Here is a 23461-nt window from a genome sequence, read left to right as displayed (position 1 = left end):
TTAATCAACTATGCAAGTTTGAAATAGTACTATTATCTATTAAACATGTGACCTGTTCCAAAAACTTAATCATATCAAATATCTGAAACCTATGGCTCAGACTCAGCATTCAAGCCCGTCAGGTGCATCAGTGTCATAAGACGCACCATCCATGGAAGTCTGGTGAAGTTAGGACAAGTAATAACTAAGATATAATCATCAGAGGGCACCTGTTTCAAAAACTTTAACCAGCTCTAAAAACCTTAACCTCCTCCAGCATCCGAAACCTATGGCTCAGATTCAGCATTCAAGCCTGTCTGGTGCATCAGTATCATGAGACGCACCATCCATGGAAGTCTGGTGAAGTTAGGACAAGTAGTAACTAAGATATAATCATCAGAGGGCACCTGCAACAAAAACTTTAACCAGCTCTAAAAACCATAACCTCCTTCAGCATCTGTAACTTATAGCTCAGATTCAGCTTCTTAGCCTGCCTGGTGCACCAGTTTAATAAGACACACCATCAATGCAAGTTTGGTGAAGTACGGACCAGCAGAACTTAGATATTGCTATCAAAGGGCACCTGCAACAAAAACTTTAACCTGCTCCAAAAACCTTAACCTCCTCCAGCATCCGAAACCTATAGCTCAGATTCAGCAATCAAGTCTGTCTGGTGCATCAGTATCATAAGACACACCATCCATGCAAGTTTGGTGAAGTACGGACCTGCAGTAACTTAGATATTGCTATCAAAGGGCACCTGCAACAAAAACTTTAACCTGGTCCAACAACCTTAACCTCCTCCAGCATCTAAAATTTAGGACTCAGATTCAGCATCCAAGTCTTTCAAGTCCATAAGTAGGTCCAGATGCATCATCAATGCAAGTTTGGTGAAGATAGGACAAGTAATAACTTAGTTTCAGGACCTGCAACAAAAACTTTGACCAGGTCCGGACGCTGACGCCGACGCCGAGGGTATAGCATAAGCTCCCCCTGACTTCGTCTCGGTGAGCTAAAAATACATATGTACGAAAGCCGAGAAGGATCATTCGAGATTCGAGATTCAAAATACGAGATTCGAAATACGAGATTCGAAATTCGAAATTCGAGATTCAATATCTAAATTAACCAATCAAATCATGGATCTGAAACCTGTATCCTAGCAACATCAAACTGTTCTAAATAAAGATCATTCGTACATGCTCTTATATACAAATAAATGCTATGTTCACTTCTCCCTACCTAACTAAATAATTATTTGTATTTACTTTTACACAGAATATCTAAGTAGACTAGTAATAATGCAGTGTGCTTCGCGGATCTAAGTGATTTTGTTTGCCCTGGTGCATTTCCACCTGATGCGTTTGAACCCTGGGGTATTTCACCACCAGTAATAATTTAAAACCCGGGTTTATTCACCCTTTTTGTATAAAAATGCGGTTATGGTAGAGAACTTCATAAGCGTAGCTAATTTTTTCTGTAGGGGGTCCTAGGCCAATTTTTAAAAAAATGTTAATTTAATAAGCTCCAATTTTCCCGAGGAGGGGGTCCAGATCCCCTGACCCCCTCCTTTCTAGATCCCCGCATGAAGATTAGTACATGTATCTAAATAATCTAAATATAAATAATCTGTCCTGGTTCACTAATAAATATAAGCATTACTTATATATCGTTTTTATGTATGCATACAGTGATACACTAGTACTATGATTATAAACAAATCATTGAGATATTATCACATCATACGGAATTATTAATAAATACAATTTTTTTCCTTTTCCTCAGTAAACAACTTATTATGAGTCTTACTTTTGGAATTGTTTTCAATATAGAAGGATACCTACTCTCTACAATTAAAGGTAGGGATGATAGGGTGCCAATTTGTTCACATTGCCGATTTTTTGTGCAGAAAACAGTAAAAGTTTTTTAAAAAATTGTTTGTGCATGAATATTTCAAAATTAATTGTTGTACATGTATTTTGTTATAATTCATTTATTGATATATCAACAAGAAAGAATAAAAGCATATGTTTCACAGCCAAGTTAAGTTTCTCTGTAGTTTCCTACCCCCCCCCCCCCCCCCGCACCAAAATTGACAATAATTACATATAAGTCATACAAATGTTTACTTTTTTGGTAAGTAAATCTCTAAAGATGTAAATGAGCACTGCAAACAAAGTTATGTGTATTTAATATACTACTACATTACACTTAGCCAGATAAAATGTAATCAGGATGAAGCTACAAGGTGTGAGTGGTGCAAATTTACCAATTTGTCGCCATACACACAGAACACCAAATAAAGAAACTGTGAGTAGTGTGTGGAATGCATAAAAGATGGCGGCAAATTATCTCAAATAATCAGTGCAAAAACCCACAAATAGGCTGTTATTTGTTACCTATCCTGCAAAAACATTGATAAAAAATGTTATCGTCCCATAACATAGCCGATTAAGTTAATGTGTACATATGGTCAACGTACATGTAATTCTAATATACAAGAAGGCGGACGTATCAGGCGGGGATTCAGAAAATTAAATTTCAAAAATGATCGGTTGAATTACATTAAATGCTTTGAAAATTGTTTTAAACTATCGCACGGGTCAAAATGCATGATAGAAGCTATGTACAGTGTAATTGGAAACTTTCATTTTATATCAGTATGTAGTATTACCTATTATAACAAATGAGAGTATAGAACAACTGCCACAAGCAATACAGGTCCTTTACCGGCACCACCTCCCTCCCCATAAAAAAATGAAACAATTGTCGTTTTATTTGCTAAAATGTGTGTGGTTCAAGATTTTTCTAAAGGACATACCCGATTAGAATTGAAAAAGAGTCGTACGTTTAAAACTAATCATGTCAAAATTTGTAGATTCATTTGGTTATATTTTGGTCCATTTGGGTAAATAGATGCACCAGCGCAGCTCTAATTTATATATAATCAGGCCATAAATTCAAAATATTTTCAAAAATTAATAGCTTTAAATCCAGTGGATGAAAAAAAGGAAAGCAAATCGAACTCGATGAGTGCTAATACCTGTGTTGAATGAATGGTACAGTAGGATATGTGCAAAAAAGTCCCGTCTACTCTTCCTACCCTATATTTATTGGAATATTAAATCCGGTTATAAGAGTCAAATTAAAAATCAAGTACGGATATGTACCTGTTTATCAAAAGTAAAACTACTCATAATTTATCTACAGTGCATCGTTACGGAGCTACACAGAAAGTTTTATATTAATTTGCCGAGCCAAATAAAAAAAACCTGGAAAACGAAGAGAAAACAAAGTGGGGACAGAATAACTGGCAAACTAATTAGGACTATAAAGCCCCCACCCCCCCCCCCCCCCTTGAACTGTATATACTGAAAACAGATTATTGATGTACATCATCCGCACACAATTTAAAGAACATTTCATGTTTTTTTTTTATCATTTTCGCTAGCTAATGTAAGACATCACAAATACCCCAAACCCCCTCACGGAAAAGGAAATGCTAGGTGATGAGAGAGAGAGAGAGAGAGAGAGAGAGAGAGAGAGAGAGAGAGAGAGAGAGAGGAAGAGAGAGAGAGAGAGAGTCGATGTAAAATTATAGCTTGCTAGTTGGTCTGCCCTCCTCTCTTTTCTCCTTTTAGAGGCTTAATTATTGTCTATATATGCTTGTAACAAATCAAATTAATTTCAAATTCTAAATCAAAACTGAATTTGACACTACAAAACTCTCTGTCTGTCTGTCTGTGTCTGTCTGTCTGTCTGTCTGTCTGTCTGTCTGTCTGTCTGTCTCTCTCTCTCTCTCTCTCTCTCTCCTATTCCTATCTGGATTGTTGTCGTTGAGGTTGTAAATCATTAAATCTTCTATGGTTTAAAACTTTATGATAACCTATATTTTGACATATCGATTATTTCATTGAATTTCGTTTCATAGCTAAAACCACACTCAGTTTTTATTATTTAGATTAAACAGATCTTTTTTCGCGAGCCGATTTTTACACAGTTGGGGCGAATACACAACGGGTTAAAATGGTTCGGGGGGGAAATACATACAGGACAAACAAAATCACATAGATTTGCAAAGCACACAGTGTTATCACTAATTTAACTGTTTATCCTGTGTGGGGTCAATTTATCAATGTTAATTTAACCATTTTATAACCACAATATAAGAGCTATTAAGACATTTATTTGTAGGAAAGAGCATGTACGAATGATCTTTATTTAAAACAGTTTGATGTTGCTAGGATACAGGTTTCAGATCCATGATTTAATTGGTTAATTTAAATATTGAATCTCGAATTTCGAATCTCAAATCTCGTATTTCGAATCTCGTATTTTGAATCTCGAATCTCGAATGATCCTTCTCGGCTTTCGTACATATGCCTTTCAAAACCATTAATACTATTACAAATTATTATTTCATTAAATCAATGTCATAACCAACTTTGTATACGAGTTATCAATCGAACTTTCTGAGAAGGAGTTATCAATCTTTGAAACCAAAGTAAAAGTAAGCAGTTCAAATCAACAACTTGATATTTTTTGGATTTAGATCGAGTACAGGTAAAGAAAATTTAGTTTTTGCAGTAATGTAGGGATAGTAGAATGTGGTCTTCTCATTAACATAACTATATATTCCTAAATAATACACCCCTACACACAATATCTCATGTGGCGAGGGGATGCTCCGCTTAGCGGTGCCCTTGTTAAAACAGAGTAACTGTTATGCACACCTTTGTTCATAAAATTATTCATTACCTGTGTCCCTATTTATTTTTCCTTCTGTAATCATAAACACACAATTTCATATCGAACTATTTTCCCTCGTATCTCAGGCATTTGGCTCTGTGCTTATCACGGGCCCTGGAAGTTATTGTAAATATATTGCATGTGCATGTATAAAAAAGTAAGGGTAGGACACTCTTTTTGGGGCGAAATTGAGTTTGACGAAGTCTGGGCGTTCCTCAAACGAAATTTCGCGATAAATCGTTCAAGTATACTTTACTTACGACATATGTATACATTCGTTCCGCTCCAATGCTGTTACGTCGAAGAAAAAGGTGTTTTTATACATCCAGGTGCCTAAGAATTTCGCTAGACTGGTTTACATCCGGTTTAATCGCAGTGAATCGAAAGGTAAATTGAAAGGTAAGTTCTGATTGGTCAATAATGAAATAAATTCTTTAATTTCTTATCGATATTTGTCAATCTTCTTCATTATTCTCGCATTTCATTGTTGAAAGGCCACTACCCAGTATCTATATACATAACTCCTTTCAAACATCTGATACATACTCACCATAAATTGTTATCAGTTTCGCCACCTTATTGACGAGCAGATTTATTTTATTATTAACCAATCAGAACTTATCTTTCGATTCACTGCGATTAAACCGGATGAAAACCAATCTAGCGAAATTCTTAGGCACTTGGATGTATAAAAACACCTTTTTCTTCGACGTAACAGCATTGGAGCGGAACGAATGTATACATATGTCGTAAGTAAAGTATACTTGAACGATTTATCGCGAAATTTCGTTTGAGGAACGCCCAGACTTCGTCAAACCCAATTTCGCCCCAAAAAGAGTGTCCTACCCTTACTTTTTTATACATGCACATGCAATATATTTACAATAACTTCCAGGGCCCGTGGTGCTTATGAAACGCTGAACTCCTTTGTTTATGTCGCATGCCAGAGCAAGATTTATTGTTTGTTCCTGTACTTGTCTAAACCTAAATTCATCTATCACTTGCTATATTCGCTATTAGGCATTTTCAGCGAATAATCATAAACGAATACAGAACTAATCTATGCATATTAACCCAGAAAAGTTCTATATCGAAAACGATGTTTAAACAGGGGTCGAACAATGTAAGGGGGAGGGAGAGTTAAAAGAGTTTTATGTCCTTTGTTTAAATAACATCCGATAGAGTTACAATGAGAAAGGGGAAGAATTTGATATTTCAAAAAATTTGCGAAATTTGGGAAAATGTGTAGCATTTTGAATTTGCGCAAGTCATTTTTGCAATTTAAAAAGTTTCTTATAGAAAAAATTAGAGAGTATAATTTCTGCGTATTTAAAAATTTGCAATTTAAAGACATCGCGAAAAAAACGAAAATTAGATCATTGCGAAAATTATCAGATATACGGTAAAAATAAAAGAAAAAAATGAATTGCATCTACTCTCGTTTTAGCGGCCTTTCGTCTCTTTAATAAATATAATGACATCGAATATAACTTCAAATTCAACAGTAATATTATCGGGGGTGGTGTCCAATAGCGAGTAAAAGCTCAATCTTCTTAAAATAATTAGTATGTTTGATCATTTCAAATCGTCAACTGTGTAATTTACTCTGAAACGAAAACTTCAAGTAAGCACAATTATACGTGTTTTTCGTGGCAGCTACTGTACATTGATTACATGATTTCGAGAGCGACATTATACATATATTACATGGCTTCACGGGCGACATACCAGAATATTTGCCCCGAGGTGACAGGAAAGCCCTGGAGTGTTATGTCGCCCAATGCCGAAGGCAGAGGGCGACATAACACTCCAGGGCTTTCCTGTCACCGAGGGACAAATATTCTGGTATTGTCGCCCGAGAATACATGTAATATATGTTATATAAAATTTTAAAACAAATCAAACTAGGGTTATCAACATATTTATTTAGTTCACAAAAGTATTTAATGACACATCATATTTAGTCAATGTACCATGTAAAACGTCAAGTAATACACTGATCGGTGATTCTTAATCAATAATAATGATAGTGTACATTAACACTGCTGTTGTTGATATGCATAATTGGGGCTGGCTGAATCATTGCAGGGCGGTTTTCTTTTTCCTGATACATGTTGAGGTTTGTTGTTCTTGTTTCATGTGTAACGAATGTTTCTAGAAGCCTTCGTTCCTGTGAATCTGTGATTTCAAGAAAATCCATAATTATCCGTTTGAAGATAACATTATCCCAAGTTACATGTACCACAGAAAAATTAAATATCGAAGATAAACAATTTGTGGTTCAGTTCTTTACCTTGAAAGTGGGAATCAGCTACATCGTCATCTTGCAGAGGTGACATGGCAGAGGAAGATTTGCTACCTGTGCGTAAAGTGGCGGCGCTGTTTTCAGCTGTAAAACTGAAAATAGTTGCTTTATAAGGGAATTGCTGTGTCATTAATACATTTCATCAATTTTTTTTCCATAATAAATAAACTCAATACAAGTATTAAAACTACATACCATGAATAGAATCTCCAGTTATTACCTTTGAAATTGACATTGCCATGTCTAGCTTTTTCTTATCATCAACATGAGCTGAATAACTTCGGATACTACTTTCAGACTGATGGCCAGACATGGACATGATATGTCGAGCTTCAAATCCCGATCTATCTAATTCTGTGATAGACGTTGCGCGCAGACAGTGGTTCGTATATATCTTTAAAAGTCCGGCTTTTTTGGAAAGATTATTCATTTTGTCCCCAAGCGTATTTTTTCCGACAGCAATTTTATCATACTTCAGTTCATTTCCTTTACTTGGTCTCTGCCAAAGCACATCAAGATCTTGATTCAGCTTGTTGATATAGGACAGAAACGATCAATAAGGACAAAGAATACTGTCTTTAAATTCGTACATTCTCCCATCTTGACTCTGGTTTTCGTCATTTCTGTGGTTTTTCGTCGCATGATCCCTTGCCATATACACAAATCGTCTGCATTCAGCATCCGTACCAGTGAAAAAGTCGCTAATCCGTAGTTCTCTAAGGTTCTCCCTTCCTCTGTTGCAGAAATACAACATATAGTCAACAAACACTTTGTTTTGTAGTCCTTCAGCTGCCTTTAAGTCGAATGAAGAATACAGTTTTTGAAGATATGGTCTACTTATGGGATCCTTGTGCACCACAGCGCCTTTGCCTTCCTTTTTTTTGTACACAGGGCAAGAAATACGTTGTTTGCCTCTTTGAAATCGGGATCGTTTACGATGTCAATTATTTTTTAGGAAATGCTTCTGAAGTCCATACCTGATTGAGATCATGTCTCTCTTTGCGTACGTTTCCCCGTCTGAATTTCTCAATCCAGCGTAAAATGACTTAAAAAATTCTTGCAACTCTGCCTTGGGTGTGGTATACAATTCCATAACATTCGTTCCGAATTCATTACAAAATGTTTTCAAAACACTCACACTTGAGTTCATCACTTTTGTCGTATTTGCCGAATTTTTTTCATCAATTAAACTATCAAGTTCCTCTCAATTTAGATGAACAAACCGCAGACGTTGGCCAGACATGTTTAAAATTCGCGGATCTGTTTACGTTTGCTTAGCAACTGGCTCGTTGAATTTCGAACCCAACGTATATACGTAATTAATATGCAGAATTCTTGCACGCGATGGTTATATTACAGTTTCGGGAGGGCAATATAACTATTTCCTGTGAAATATAACTGTTTCCGGGAGGGCAGTATAACTGTTTCCGGTGTGATTCAGCAATTTTCAGGGCATAGTAATAAAATTATCTCATTTGTGACATAACGAGAAAACTTATTCAAAAATGTTATATAACAGAATATATATATATATATATATATATATATATATATATATATATATATATATATATATATATATATATATATATATATATATATATATATAGTAAGAAGAATCTAAATTATAAAATTCATGGCTCGACCACCCCCAGGGCGCCACATGTGTTGCCAAATATGCAAAAAATCCAAATTTTCAAAAATCTTCCTCTCTACTCTCACACATGTGAGGAAAGAACTGGTTGCACAGTTATGTTGTCCATGAAGCCCTCTACTAAAATTGTGAAATTCATGACCCCTGGGTCAGGGGTTCAGGCTCTAGGGTGGGGCCAATATGTCCATATAGTAAAAATGTATTAAATGTTAGAAAATCTTCTTCTCTACTTCCATATATATTTGTGAAAAACTAAATTCCTGTTTATAATGTCCATGAAGCCCTCTACCAAAATTGTGAAAAATTATCCTCTTTACACCCACACACATGAACGGAAAACTGATTTTGTAGACCAGCAGGCATGTTCACGAAGGTATCTTAGGACTATGGTGTGTCCTAAGTACATCTTAGGATACGTCTTAGTCTTAAGTCTGTTTCTCGAAGCTCTCCTAAACTTAGGGAACGCCGTAACTTTGTCCTAACTTTAGGACATCACCTTCCTTGTCCTAAGACCATCCTAAAGCTATAAAATCACGTTTTTTGGGATATTGGGATGTTGTGAAGCCTCTTCTTAAGACCGGTATAATAAAGCAATATTTTTCACAGTTCCAGCATTTCCGACAAACATCAAATTCCTAATCCGAGAGGGGGGGGGGGGGGGCATAGTCATTTATTCTATCATGTGTGTTCATTTTAACAAAATGACGTAGAGGGGGACCCCGAACTCTCACCACTTACCCATTACTACATGCCTGCCTGGGAGCCGACAATTTTTTAAGAATTTTTTTTGCAAATACTATCTCTGTTTGACGAATAAAAATTATTCACTTATTTTTTTTTATCTACACTGTACACTTAATGCGTTACATTCATCGTTTTGATTTTAATAATTTTTGATAATAATTATTTAAATGTCCTTTGCTAAAAAGTAAATTTACATCGGGTTATATAAGCCATGCGTGATCAATCCTAATTTTTATCACTTTAGTCTGAAAAAAAACTATCTTTAAAAAAAATTGTATTGTTGAATGAACTGTATTTATATATTTTCAAAATATATTACAACTTATTTCTTATTTAACATGTTCGTGCATTCTATATATTGCAGATTAAAGGGAAATTGGCTGTTATGTAAGGGTACATGTGTTTCCTCATGTAACGTTGCAAATTCTATATATGAAAATCGCGAGTTTATGTATATTACAAATACTTGAATGACAAGATTCTCAAATGTTAATTATCTAATGACAATACACACGTGTTGTTTACATGATTATCTGCCTGTAAGCCAATTCTGTCCTGATACATATTTTCTTTAAAAAAAAAAGAACATTTATTTGAATTTTTGGGGGCGTGTGATATATAAAAAAACCAAAAAACAAACTAAATTGTTATTGGTCACTGATATTTGTTAAAGTAAATGTAAATTTTTAAAATGTATACATAAAAATTACTGGTTTTAGGCCTATTGTGTTAACTACCGAGACGTACAATTTTCTGGCAAAATGTTTAATGATTCATCCCTACACAAGTCTCTCAAATTCGATCTGAATGAATAAATGTGAAAAATAAGAATGGTTGAAGAAGGTTAGGATATCATAACTTAAGATGTTCCTAAGTTACCGTCGAGCTACATCTTAAGACGTGTCCTAAGTTGATCTTAGGATGTTCCTAACTTTTTTCCTAAGTCATATCTTAGGAACACACTTAGGTCATATCTTAGGAAAGTTTCGTGAATATGCCTGCAGATCTTTAAGTTTTTCGCAAAAATTTTAGGTTTCTCAGTTCTTTTTGAAAGATTTCAGGCAGGGAGGTGGTCGTCATTACAAATTTTTAATTTTTCTACTCCAGTATGAAACCTAATTATTTGAATGCATATATGAGACTCCTCGACAAGTTTGTGTATGGGTTATATGCTACTCAGGTGACCATTAATGCCAACTGGCCCTTGTTATATTATTCATTGTTATTACTTTTAAGTTGCAAAAATAATTAAGAAACATGTCCTTTTTAAAGTATTATATATGCTATAATCCTTTTCAGTATCCTGCCTAAAGTCTTTATGTAAATTTGTAGTACATTTGTGTTGTTATCAACTGCTATATAAGGACCCCGTTTTTTTATTTGATATATTTTATATGTGTAACCATGGCATTCTGTGATATATTTACCTGAATAAAATGAAATAAAATGAATTGTGCGTCAAGAAAGCCCTGGATTCTTTTTTGGCGAGAAGTTAAACAAAAACATTTGCATGCAAGGGTGACATAATTGTTTCGGGGAGGGGGGGGGGGGGCAATAACTTTTTCCGGTGTAAAGCAGAATAATGACCCCCGTAGAATAATGACCCTGAATTATAATTCTTCGTAGGAAAACGGCCGTTTTGCCTGAGGAATAAGTGTCATTTTCATAAAAATGAGCAAACTCTATATAGAGAAAGGTGCAATGATAATTTATATTCAACTTAAATTAAAGTTAAATAAGGGATTAATCTTAGAAAATAAAAATCCTTCCGTTATTACAAGATACTGGCGTATTTTGCCAGGGTCTAGTAGCTAACGAGTAACATTTACATTTACATGTATTTCATAATTACAAGTGACAACACTATAAAAATATAATTGAGATACAAGACACTATATAACAAAATTCTGTTTATTGGCAATGAAAGAGTTTACCCTATATTGTTTAGGGATGGGACGATCCACCAATGCACCGGTGCATCACGGTATTAATTTATTTTGACGATATTTGGATCGATACATTTAACATTAATACAACGATACCTAAGCGACCTTTTTTTATTTTCCAAATATATCCGAGCTTCATATATCGGGCTTTTTTTGTCCGAGCGCCTAATATGAAAGAACAAAGATGGCCGAATACCTCGTAAAGTTGTCAAAACTGTAAGGTAGCTAAATCTGGAGTGTGGAAAACTTTTGGATTACTTGTTTAGGAAAAAGTAGTGCAAACGAGACTTAAGTAATTCGTAAATTGTGCAACGCTCATTTTAAATATAATGAAATATTTACATTCCAAATATTTTTTGCATGTAAAGTGTGTGAAAAAATACTGCAGTTATAAGACCGTAACACACTCAGAGTACTCAAAGGTTAGAATGACTAGTTTTATTATGACGTCACAAACGTTCAACGCTGTGAAATGCAACGTCACAAGCGTGAATCAAAGTTCACGCTTGTGGCTGTTACAGTGGTTCTTCCATTAATTTGAACTTACCCATAGGATAAAACAGAAATTTTGACTTATAAATCACATTTGCAGACAAGGCAAGAGGTTAAAAAAATGTAAATATAAGCATTAAATCCTTATTTTTTTGAAAGATATAGTCTCATAACTGCAGCGGTGTGTGCATACAAATTTTCATAACGCGCTAGCGCGCGTTACTCAATTTGTATGCACACACCGCTGCAGTTATGAGACTATATCTTTTAAAAAATAAGGATTCAAAGCTTAAATAACTTTGGACATACTGTAATACATCGACAGATTGAATAAATATTAAACCCTTATTCATGTTTTAATTTAGTTGCAATGTATCGTGATATGTATTGTATCGCATCTCGTGTATCGTGATATGTACCGAATCGGCTAAGTACAGTATCGTCCCAGCCCTAATATTGTTCGTGGATTATACTTGCATTGATGTTTATGAGTTTTCCTCTACTTCTTACTTGATAAGAAAAGTACTGAAAATACTCGAACAGAAAATATATAGTTTACTTTATCATCAGCATACTTTGATTTATATCAAGATGATTAATTCATCGATTAATGTGTATCAAATCAATATTGTCTTTACATGTCCAACTTTGTTGTTGATATCGACGATATCGACATCGATATCAAATTTTAAAAATTGCTAAACCAATTATGAAATCGATATCGACGATATCGTACACAACTTGACTATATCGACATCGATATCATCATACACTGATGAAGTTGCAAAATCAATTTTATTGTCGATATCGACGATATCGTACACAAAATGACGATATCGATATCGACACTAAAAAGTTTTAAAGCCAACCATTTATAGGCGATATCGTACACAAAATGACGATATCCCAATTAATAGCGATAATTTATAATTGCATTTAAACAAATGTAACAATATCATGAAAAATGACAATATCAACCTCAAAATTGACTCTTACGAATTCTTTTGAAATCATCGGTAATAAAATTTAATCAATAACAATATGAGAAGAACGTCTAAATGATGGGTTTTAAAGATTGTAAAATGATATAATTGTGATCGTCTAGATAGTCAAATCTTAAGATAAGCATGGTACAGTTTCCAAAGTACTTGATTACATTCTGCACAAAAGCAAATTGGTATCGATACAACTTATGTTATGTACTTATTTCAATCGATATCGTTACGATATCATCGATATCGACGACATCGACATTAAAATATGGTGATTTGCAGTTGTATTTACATGCAAATCGATATCGATACGATATCGTCGATATCGTAATAAAAAATGGACAACTTGCGTTGTTAACGAAGGAAAATAGATTTTGATACAGTATCGTCAATATCGACGTTAAATATGGATAAATTGAGTTCTGTACATATGCAAATCGATACGATATCGATGATAACGACATGAATATAGACAAATTCAGTTGAGGACAAAGAAAATCAATATCGATACGATATCGACGTTAAATATGGACGTTAAATTTGGAGAGCCGTAATTTTGTACATATGCATTGAAGTTCTATTATATTGAAATCAGTGAATCGATATCGATACAATATCGTCGATATCATCGATATCGATACTACATTATGTCTTGGACATAACTTTATGAAAATGAAGTTATCTTAAGTGTATTCTTATCAAAAATGGAAAAAATCAACGCGTCATATAAAGTAATATGAAAATGTATGATAATATATATATAATACATGATGAAGTAATTAAAAAGGCATTTGCAGTACTACTTGTGGGTTTTACAACAATATTCGCTTTATATTCCTACCAAATCACACATTTTATTAGATAAACGTTGTAAATTGAAAGCGAACGTTTGGGAAAAAATCCTGGCATTTTAATTACCCCTACCCCCCCCCCCCCCCCCAAAAAAAAAACCAAAAAAAAAAAAAACAACAAATAAAAACAAAGCAAAACAAATAAAAAACACAAACAATCTTACGAACACAAAACAAGACACACCTACCCACCCCCCACCCCCCCCCCCAAAAAAAGAGGAAAGAAATAGAAGAAACTCGAACCCATCCCGTGTGGCAAGATAGTTTGTTTACATCAAAGTAAAACATGTTTGTATTTAACAAATTATACTCAAGTCTTTTCACGGTCTTGGATGCAACATTAATCGAATATTAAAAAGAATTCGTATAATTACAAAAATGAGATGGTCAGAAATCTAACATTGTGATTTGATTATCATAAAAAATTATCGCCTGTCGCAGTAAAAACGGCAAAAATATTAATCCTAAGGGGAAATTGGGATTATTTTGTCCCAGCCATATTTTGGCGTGAACCTTTAAGGAAATACAATTATGATAATGAAAAGGGTCCAATTAGCTCACACAAACTTTGTCAATTTTCAGCATGATTATGATAAAGGAATGAAAGGTGACTGTGTTATTATCTCCTTAATTTTTGAAGTGTGCTACAAACGTATAAATGTTTTTTTTTCTTTCCTCTTCTTTTTTTAATTACGGAATGGTTATGCAACACCTGCACAGATTTCTGATCACACTAGTGTAGACCTGGCAATTTGCTGCCGATGCAATTATAATATCGCCATTAAAAAAAATTCAGCAAGCTATGCGTAAATTTTGTAAATCAAATATAACAGTTTTTAGATAATAAAGCTATAGAAAAGAAAGAAGAGCTGACTGCGTTTACAAGACGCTCTTTACTTCTTGGTAGGTTAATGTTAATTTGTACAATTGTATGGGAAGCAAACAAGAATTTACAATTAGTAAACAAATGATAAAAATTGTTTTGTTTTGATGGATATGTACATTGTAATTGAAACGTAACTAATTCTAAAAAAAAATAAAGGACTAGGACAAAACTCTTAGTAGTCAGGTCTACAAAAAGACCGGTTTTTAGTTGTTAGGAAATACAAAAAAAATAGGAAAACATCATAACCAAATGACATGACTTCTATCTACGTCATTTGATAGGTCCTGGAATATTAGCAAATGCTACTTTCTACATAGTCATATACATCCAGTTTGATAATTACTATATCACTTGCTATTGTACAACAAGCATCGTTCGAGTTTTCGTGGTCTTGATGACAACGCGGTACAAACGCTGACAAACGCAGAAGAAACGTCAAGAGAGCGCGATGAACGCAGCAGCAACTCTTTGGTGTAGCTGTGTGAACGCAGCCAAATGAAAAACAACTTATTCAAACGCTGTAAATGCGCAGTGAGAGCGCAATAGAGACGCAGTGAGATCCCAGAGGACTCCGTGCAAGCGCAATTGACTTATCATTGCGTCTACACTGCGATTAGTTTCGTTCCTTGAGCGCACAAACGGAGCTCTCGTGGCACTGTTGGACACCTTACTGCGCTGCCACGGCGACCTCACTCCGCTTCTACGTCGTGTTCATCAGAACGCCGAGCCACGGCGCGTACTATGTGTTGGGGGGGGGGGGGGGTTATTCTACTTCGAAAAATAATCAATCATTCAACGGAGGTCATTATTCTTCTTTACATCGGCTTGATTCAGCAGTATTTAGGCATGGAAAACATATCACATTTATATATAACAAAAAAAAAAATAATCCACAATTTTTATCTCATTTAAAACAAAAGTCATTGAGCAAAATTTAGTAATGGTTTTTCCAAACCATGATTGATGAATCATTTTCTGTAATACCTGGCTACGGTGAAGCGCATTGCATAGTTTGACATTACTATGAGATTGACACTTTTTATGTATATACATCTCTGCTTCAGCCTTTATCAAATAACATTATTGGTGTATTTTTTATTAATGTTTAATTTTGATATTGACATGCACTTACTTACATTTGTAGTGCCGTGTTGCACCGTGCTCCAATTGGAAGATGTATTACTGTATTTCACCTTGTATTTCTTCACGTATTCATTGCTTGAACTATAGTTTAACCCTTTTGTTACTACAGCCATAAAAGTCAATGATTGTCCAAACTTGACCTAAAACAAAAATATGAATTTTTAGGATTATTATACATCTGAAAATTATTTTAATTGTGTTTACAGGATAATATTTCTAAACATATTGTCCGTTTAATTACATTTTACATGGATAATTTCCCTGTTTATTTAGTATCAGGGTTTCGACAGTACCCTTTGTGCAAACTTCAAAACCACTAAGAGCTACAACAGTACTTAATGTCAAATCTTAAGGGTCAATCACAGTTTCTTAACTAAAATCAGTGCCGCTCAGGGTCACTCAAGGTTCCCACAGTAAAAAAATATGTAAGTGTGATTTGATGTATTATAGAATCATGTAATGAAAGCGAGATACCGAAACGTTTGTTGTTGCCATTCTCTAAAAGAAGGTGTTGCAGGTCCCATGATATTTTCCCTAAAGGTATTGCCAATTAAATGAAATCGAAGTTCTGAAGTACAGACGGGAGGTGATTTTATTGATTATCATTCATTTTGATATCAGTAAATTATTATGTCCGAACATTGTTTTTCTTCTGATTTGCCAGAGTTACTGCATAGGAGAGTTGATGAAATCGACTCCCCAAAATTTAAAGTTTCTTTAAAATTTGATGCATTTTTTCTTTACATGCAGCGTCATAGTATTATGTATTTTAGAATTTAATCCAGAAATATATTTAAACTTTTATAAGACTATGCAATAAAGAATATGGGGGTATAAGATAGCGCAAATGCCCATTCGGTTTAGTCGTGAAAAAACAATTTAATTTTTTTTTTCAATAAAATTTATTCAAATATATTATTACATTGTATACAAGTTTGCAAAAGCACAATTTTCATATATATTTAATTTTTAATATTTTAACAAAAGATAAATTAAAAAAGTATTGCCTTATGTTTTGTTGGTATCGAACCCACAACATAAAAAGCCTTAAGGTATAAGGAGACATCATGTCTGGAGCTTTAACCAAGGAGCCATTTCGGTCACAACAAATTGCGCTGTTTAAATGCTACATACGACTTTGGCCAGAATTTATGGACTTGAATTATTTTCCAAAACTTTCAATATTTGGAATACATGAGATGTTTAATGTATAGTTGGTCATCTCTCCATTTTTTCATTGATTGAAATTGGTTTGATTTTTATAATACCTTAATCTGACTATGAGAAAACTATGGAGCACAGACCCACTCTATAAAAGAAAAGGTATCGAAGTTCTCAAAATGGCTCAATTTGGAGGTATTGATACATATACACCAGTTTGAATTAACATATTTTGAGTATTGAATATATTTAAGGGTTACAAATCGATGAAATGTTAAATATATATTGTTTTGAATGATATTTTGAAAATTTATCAGATTTGTTGATATTTTTATTTTTCAGTATCTTGTCCGTTCTTGTATGGGCATTTTACACGCTTTATCCCCCCATCTTCTTTAAAATGGTTACAAAGAAAAATGTTGTAAATTCCATGCTTTTGTCAAAGGTTAATTCCTTATTGTTGTTAAAAATTGCCTCTTGATATCAAAACATTTTACGTTTACATTAAGAGTTAGACATTTTCTTGAATTATTTCCGATTTTTATTTCAAAAAGCCAAATTTTATAAAAACTTAACTTTATGAAAAAAATCACACGAATACCTTCTATGTAAGAACAATATGTTAAATTTCATTACTTTAGTAATGTTTAGTTTAGTCGACTGGTTGCGCAACTAATACTGACCTTTTCATTTAGGTTTTAATCCCAGAATGGTTGGTATTTTTTTTTTTTTTTTACATATGATATAGATTTTATTGCATAAAAATATCGAAAAATTGAAAAATAATGATGCCAAAATAAAAAAAATTAAACGCTTGTCAATTCAATATGTATTTCTATGTGTACCTGTTCTTTTTCAATGTTATTATGTCCTTATTTATATTAATGCATTTAGCTCAAAAAAATTATTTTAAACCTCCTGGCACATAACAGTTCAATAGCTTAATGGTAACATCAACAAAAACAAATTATAGCAATTTTCGTAACTATATTTATAAAGACTGATTGGCGGTCGCTTTGTTTGATTAAAATTATAGTATTTTGCATTCATACAGATCATACCTGCAATGTAAATAAAGTCGGTTATGTTGCTGAGTTTTAATTTAGAACAACTTTTCATGCGTTACTGGTATTTAAAAGTACTTTTTACTTTTAGGTGAAAATTCCGCCTTTCCTGCAACAGTTTCTCTAATTCCTTTTTAAATTCCAAAATGGAAAAAAAGTAACATAAAAATATTGGAAAAATACTATTAACTACTGTTAATCATTTTATTTACTTACTTTGTTTCCCTGTCAAATAGAACTCAGGTCCCTGTCATTCACTGAGGTTTTTGAAGATTTCTTTAGTACCCTTAGTTGAGACTTTAGAATCTATCAGGGTATTCTCAGTAACTTAATTGCAAACGTCAAGGCCATTTAATGTTTTTAAAATCTTTAAGGGCATCTGCGGATTTTTTTGTGTTTCTTTTCAGAGTGTATTTTATTTACAGTAGTTTGATTTTATAATCTCCATTAGTCATCAGCATGTTTTGAATATTATGATATTATCCGCTGTTTCTTTGGATATCTTAGTACATACTGGTTAGTTAAAGTGGTTCCTTTAATTTTAGTAACAATTACAATTTCAAAGCCAAATAGACATTTCCATGGTTGATTGTTATTTTATACTAGTATTGATTTTTTTTATTAATATATGGAAAGTGCACAAACTGCAAAAATCTGAAAATAGCTACTGTCAAATTCCCAAATTGAAAAAGGAGTTTCGAGACACACTCACAAAAAATTCAATTCAGGTCTTTAACTTGTACACACTCAATAGATGATAAAGATCAACTATCCATACCTGATGAACAAAACAAAATCATAATGAATCTTTACTCATTATTACGAAAGCCGAGAAGGATCATTCGAGATTCAAGATTCGAAATACGAGATTCGAAATACGAGATTCGAGATTCGAAATTCGAGATTCAATATCTAAATTAACCAATCAAATCAAGGATCTGAAAATATGTATCCTAGCGACATCAAACTGTTCTAAATAAAAATCATACGTACATGCTCTTATATACAAATAAATGCTATGTTCACTTCTCCCTACCTAACTAAATAATTATTTGTATTTACTTTTATACCAGATATCTAAGTAGACTAGTAATAATGCAGTGTGCTTTGCGGATCTAAGTGATTTTGTTTGCCCTGGTGCATTTCCACCTGATGCGTTTGAACCCTAAGGTATTTCACCACCAGTAATAGTTTAAAATCCGGGTTTATTCACTCCTTTTGTGTAAAAATGCGGTTATGGTAGAGAACTTCATAAGCGTAGCTATTTTTTTCTGTAGGGGGTCCTAGGTCAATTTTTAGAAAATTTACTATGTAAATTTAATAAGCTCCAATTTTCCCGAGGAGGGGGTCCAGATCCCCTGACCCCCTCCTTTCTAGATCCCCGCATGAAGATTAGTACATGCATCTAAATAATCTAAATATAAATAATCTGTCCTGTTTCACTAATAAATATAAGCATTACTTATCGTTTTTATGTATGCATACAGTGATACACTAGTACTATGATTATAAACAAATCATTGAGATATTATCACATCATACGGAATTATTAATAAATACAATTTTTTTTCCTTTTCCTCAGTAAACAACTTATTATGAGTCTTACTTTTGGAATTGTTTTCAATATAGAATGATACCTACTCTCTACAATTAAAGGTAGGGATGATAGGGTGCCAATTTGTTGACATTGCCGATTTCTGCAGAGAACAGTAAAATCTTTTATTTGATTGTACATGAATATTTCAAAATTAATTGTTGTACATGTATTTTGTTATAATTCATTCACTGATATATCAACAAGAAAGAATAAAAGCATATGTTTCACAGCCAAGTTAAGTTTCTCTGTAGTTTCCTACCCCCTACCCCCCACCGCACCAAAATTGACAATAATTAAATATAAGTCATACAAATGTTTACTTTTTTTGTAAGTAAATCTCTAAAGATGTAAATAAGCACTGCAAACAAAGATGTGTGTATTTAATAATAATACTACTAAATTACACTTAGCCAGATAAAATGTAATCAGGATGAATCTACATGGGGTGAGTGGTGCAAATTTACCAATTTGTCGCCATACACACAGAACACCAAATAAAGAAACTGTGAGTGGTGTGTGGAATGCATAAAAGATGGCGGCAAATTATCTCAAATAATCAGTGCAAAAACCCACAAATAGGCTGTTATTTGTTACATATCCTGCAAAAACATTGATAAAAAATGTTATCGTCCCATAACATAGCCGATTAAGTTAATGTGTACATATGGTCAACGTACATGTAATTCTAATACAGTATACAAGAAGGCGGACGTATCAGGCGGGGATCCAGAAAATTAAATTTCAAAAATGATCGATTGAATTACATTAAATGCTTTGAAAATTGTTTTAAACTATCGCACGGGTCAAAATGCGTGATAGAAGCTATGTACAGTGTAATTGGAAACTTTCATTTTATATCAATATGTAGTAGTACCTATTATAACAAATGAGAGTATAGCACAACTGCCACAAGCAATACATGTCCTTTACCGGTACCACCTCCCTCCCCTTAAAAAAATGAAACAATTGCCGTTTTATTTGCTAAAATGTGTGTTGTTCAAGATTTTTCTAAAGGACATACCCGATTAGAATTGAAAAAGAGTCGTACGTTTAAAACTAATTTTGTCAAAATTTTTAGATTCATTTGGTTATATTTTGGTCCATTTGGGTAAATATATGCACCAGCGCAGCTCTAATTTATATATAATCAGGCCATAAATTCAAAATATTTTCAAAAATTAATAGCTTTAAATCCAGTAGATGAAAGAAAAGGAAAGCAAGTCGAACTCGATGAGTGCTGATACCTGTGTTGAATGAATGGTACAGTAGGATATGCGCAAAAAAGTCCCGTCTACTCTTTCCTACCCTATAATTATTGGAATATTAAATCCGATTATAAGAGTCAAACTAGACACGATCTCGTTGCGAGCAACGAGGTGGTCTTCCGTTCGATTTCTAGAATGAAATATGACATCATCGACTTTGATTTTCGACAACAAAACATGTTATGGAAAAAGGAGTGAAGTACAAATGCTTTATTGTATCGCTTTTTATAAGTTTTCTTGCTTTTTTAAATACTTGCATTTCTTTCAATTAAGATAGAAAAGATCAAACTTGTTTTCCTCTGGTCCCTCAAAAACCCTAATTGGGTAACGCAAGAGAAAATCATTATATTGTTAGGATATATAAACGTATTATACCTAATCTAGCTTTAATAACCTTTCACAAAATGGCTCTCATTAAAGGGGTATAGATAAAAGATTTTAGAGCTCTTTGATCCCCTAATTTAAGGGACAATCCCTTTTTCTTGGATTCAAATGAAAGGACATTTAATTCTGAACACATTTAGTCAACAAGTGTTTAGAACTCGTTACCGTTCTGGAGATATATGAGAAAGAAGGTTTTAAGGGCTGATCCTTTATCTCCTTTTAGGGGCCGTTTAACGAAATTTTAAAGGTTGCATTTTGTTGAGAACATCATTTTGAACAACTTTTCTTCGTACTGCATTACAAAATATTTTTCCTTTCTGAGATATGGGTGATCAAAATTTTAGACTTTTGGCCCTAAAACCCTTAATTACGTAACACATGATAAAATCATTACATTGCTTTGAATACATAACTTTGAGATAAACATATTTGCTTCTATAATCTATTACAAAATAGCCCTCGGTAAAGAGTAATGGGTAAAAGACTTTAGAGCCCTTTAGGTCCCTTATATTAGGGGCCAGCCCCTTTTTCTTGGTATCAAATAAAAGGTTATTTGATTATAAAGACATTTTGTTCAAGAAGTGTTCAGAAATTCGTTACCATTCTTGAGATATCTGAGACAGAATGTTTTAGGGGCCGGTCCCTTATCTCCTTATTGGGGCCGCTGAACCAAATTTGTTAGGTTACATGTTGTTAAGTACATCATTTTGAGCATCTTTTCTTTTATACTGCATTTCAAAATATTTTTCCTTTTTGAGATATAGGTGATCAAAGTTTTGGACTTTTGACCCCTAAAAATCCCTAATTACGTAACATATGAGAAAATCGTTATACTGCTTGCCTTCATAACTGTAAGATAAACATATTTGCTTCTATAATTTATTACAAAATATCCCTCGGTAAAGAGTTATGGGTAAAAGACTTTAGAGCCTTCTAGGTCCCTAATTTGAGGGGCCAGCCCCTTTTTCTTGATATCAGCAGAAAGGTCTTGTAAATATAAACTTTTTTTATATTACATGTTTTAACAAAATATTTTCCAGAAAAGAGATAAAGAGAGAAAAGCACAAAAATTCACGACGCTTTTTTAAGGTCAATTTTCGAGCCATAGCGAGCTTTGGCGCCAGTAGTGCTAAACATACAAAACAACAATCATGCAAAACTTCAATCTTTCCTTTACCTACCGTAAAAATTTGAGCTCAATATCTCTGATAATTTAGGAGAACAACAGAAGACAAAATACCCATATAAAAATTAGAAAAATCTCAATATCTCAAAACGGATGTGACGTCATCAATACAAAAAATTTCCAATCAAGTTCAGACCATTATCTATCACATCCTAAAATTTGATTAAAATCGGCCGAGCCGTTTCTGAGAAATCGCGTGCACAAAAAAAGGCAGAAAAATAAAAATAACTAGATTCGATCTCGTTGCGAGCAACGAGTGGGTCTTCCGTGAGATTTTTGAGTAGAGAAGACGACTTTTAACACGAAATTGTTATTATATCCAAAAAAAATTTAACATTTTTTTTTCGGCAGTCGGGGCTTGAACCCGGGTCGCCTGGGCCATGTCCACGACTATATCAACTGAGCTACTCGGGCTCTCGCTTCAGGACTTTGACACCTAATTTCTCGAGAACGCCTTGATCGATTTTAAAACAAATTACATATTCTGAATCAGTAAGAGGGTCACTATCAACTGTTAAAATATAAAAAAGAAATATTAAAAAATAAAAAAGTCGAAAAATTTAATTTTTTAAATTTTTTTCCTTTGACAAAAAGAAGTGACGGCGGACACTTTCTTGAGTGTGTTGCGCCAGAAAAACAGTAGGTCTATCATCTCTGAAAATTTCCGCCTTATATCTTTACTCATTTTTCAAAAACCTGTCAGACAAAATTGACTTTTAAAAATCGTAAAATGACGATAACTTTCGAACGGAAGTGAATTTCTAAAAAAATTTCCCGCGGTACAAACTTCAGACGGCGAGGCATCTTTACTGAAAATTTAAAAGAAATCGAACGAGTAATCGCCGAGAAATCTTCTGCACAAAATGTGTAAGGAAAAAAAGAATAATAATAATAACTAGATTCGATCTCGTTGCGAGCAACGAGTGGGTCTTCCGTTCGATTTTTGAATAGATAAGATCAAACTGATAAAAACGTAGATCTAAGCGAAAAATAGAAAAAAAAAATTGGCGGCACTCGAGGCTTGAACCCGGGTCGCTTGGGCCATGTCCACGACTCTATCGAC

General features: G+C 33.6%; 1 protein-coding gene across 1 annotated transcript; it reads right to left on the bottom strand.

The window, feature by feature from the left end:
• Positions 1-6742: 6742 nt before the first annotated feature.
• Positions 6743-7423, bottom strand: LOC128177283 (uncharacterized). The gene is made up of 3 exons (XM_052843940.1): positions 7229-7423; positions 7021-7117; positions 6743-6929 (listed from the first exon to the last, which is right to left on the bottom strand). Exons 1-3 carry the CDS (start codon positions 7350-7352, stop codon positions 6743-6745), a joined length of 408 nt encoding a protein of 135 aa, XP_052699900.1. The 5' UTR covers positions 7353-7423.
• Between the last annotated feature and the right edge of the window lie 16038 nt (positions 7424-23461).

The sequence above is a fragment of the Crassostrea angulata genome, chromosome 3, assembly GCF_025612915.1.
Source record: "Crassostrea angulata isolate pt1a10 chromosome 3, ASM2561291v2, whole genome shotgun sequence".
Lineage (NCBI taxonomy): Eukaryota > Metazoa > Mollusca > Bivalvia > Ostreida > Ostreidae > Magallana > Magallana angulata.
This window is presented reverse-complemented; position numbering and strand designations above follow the sequence as displayed.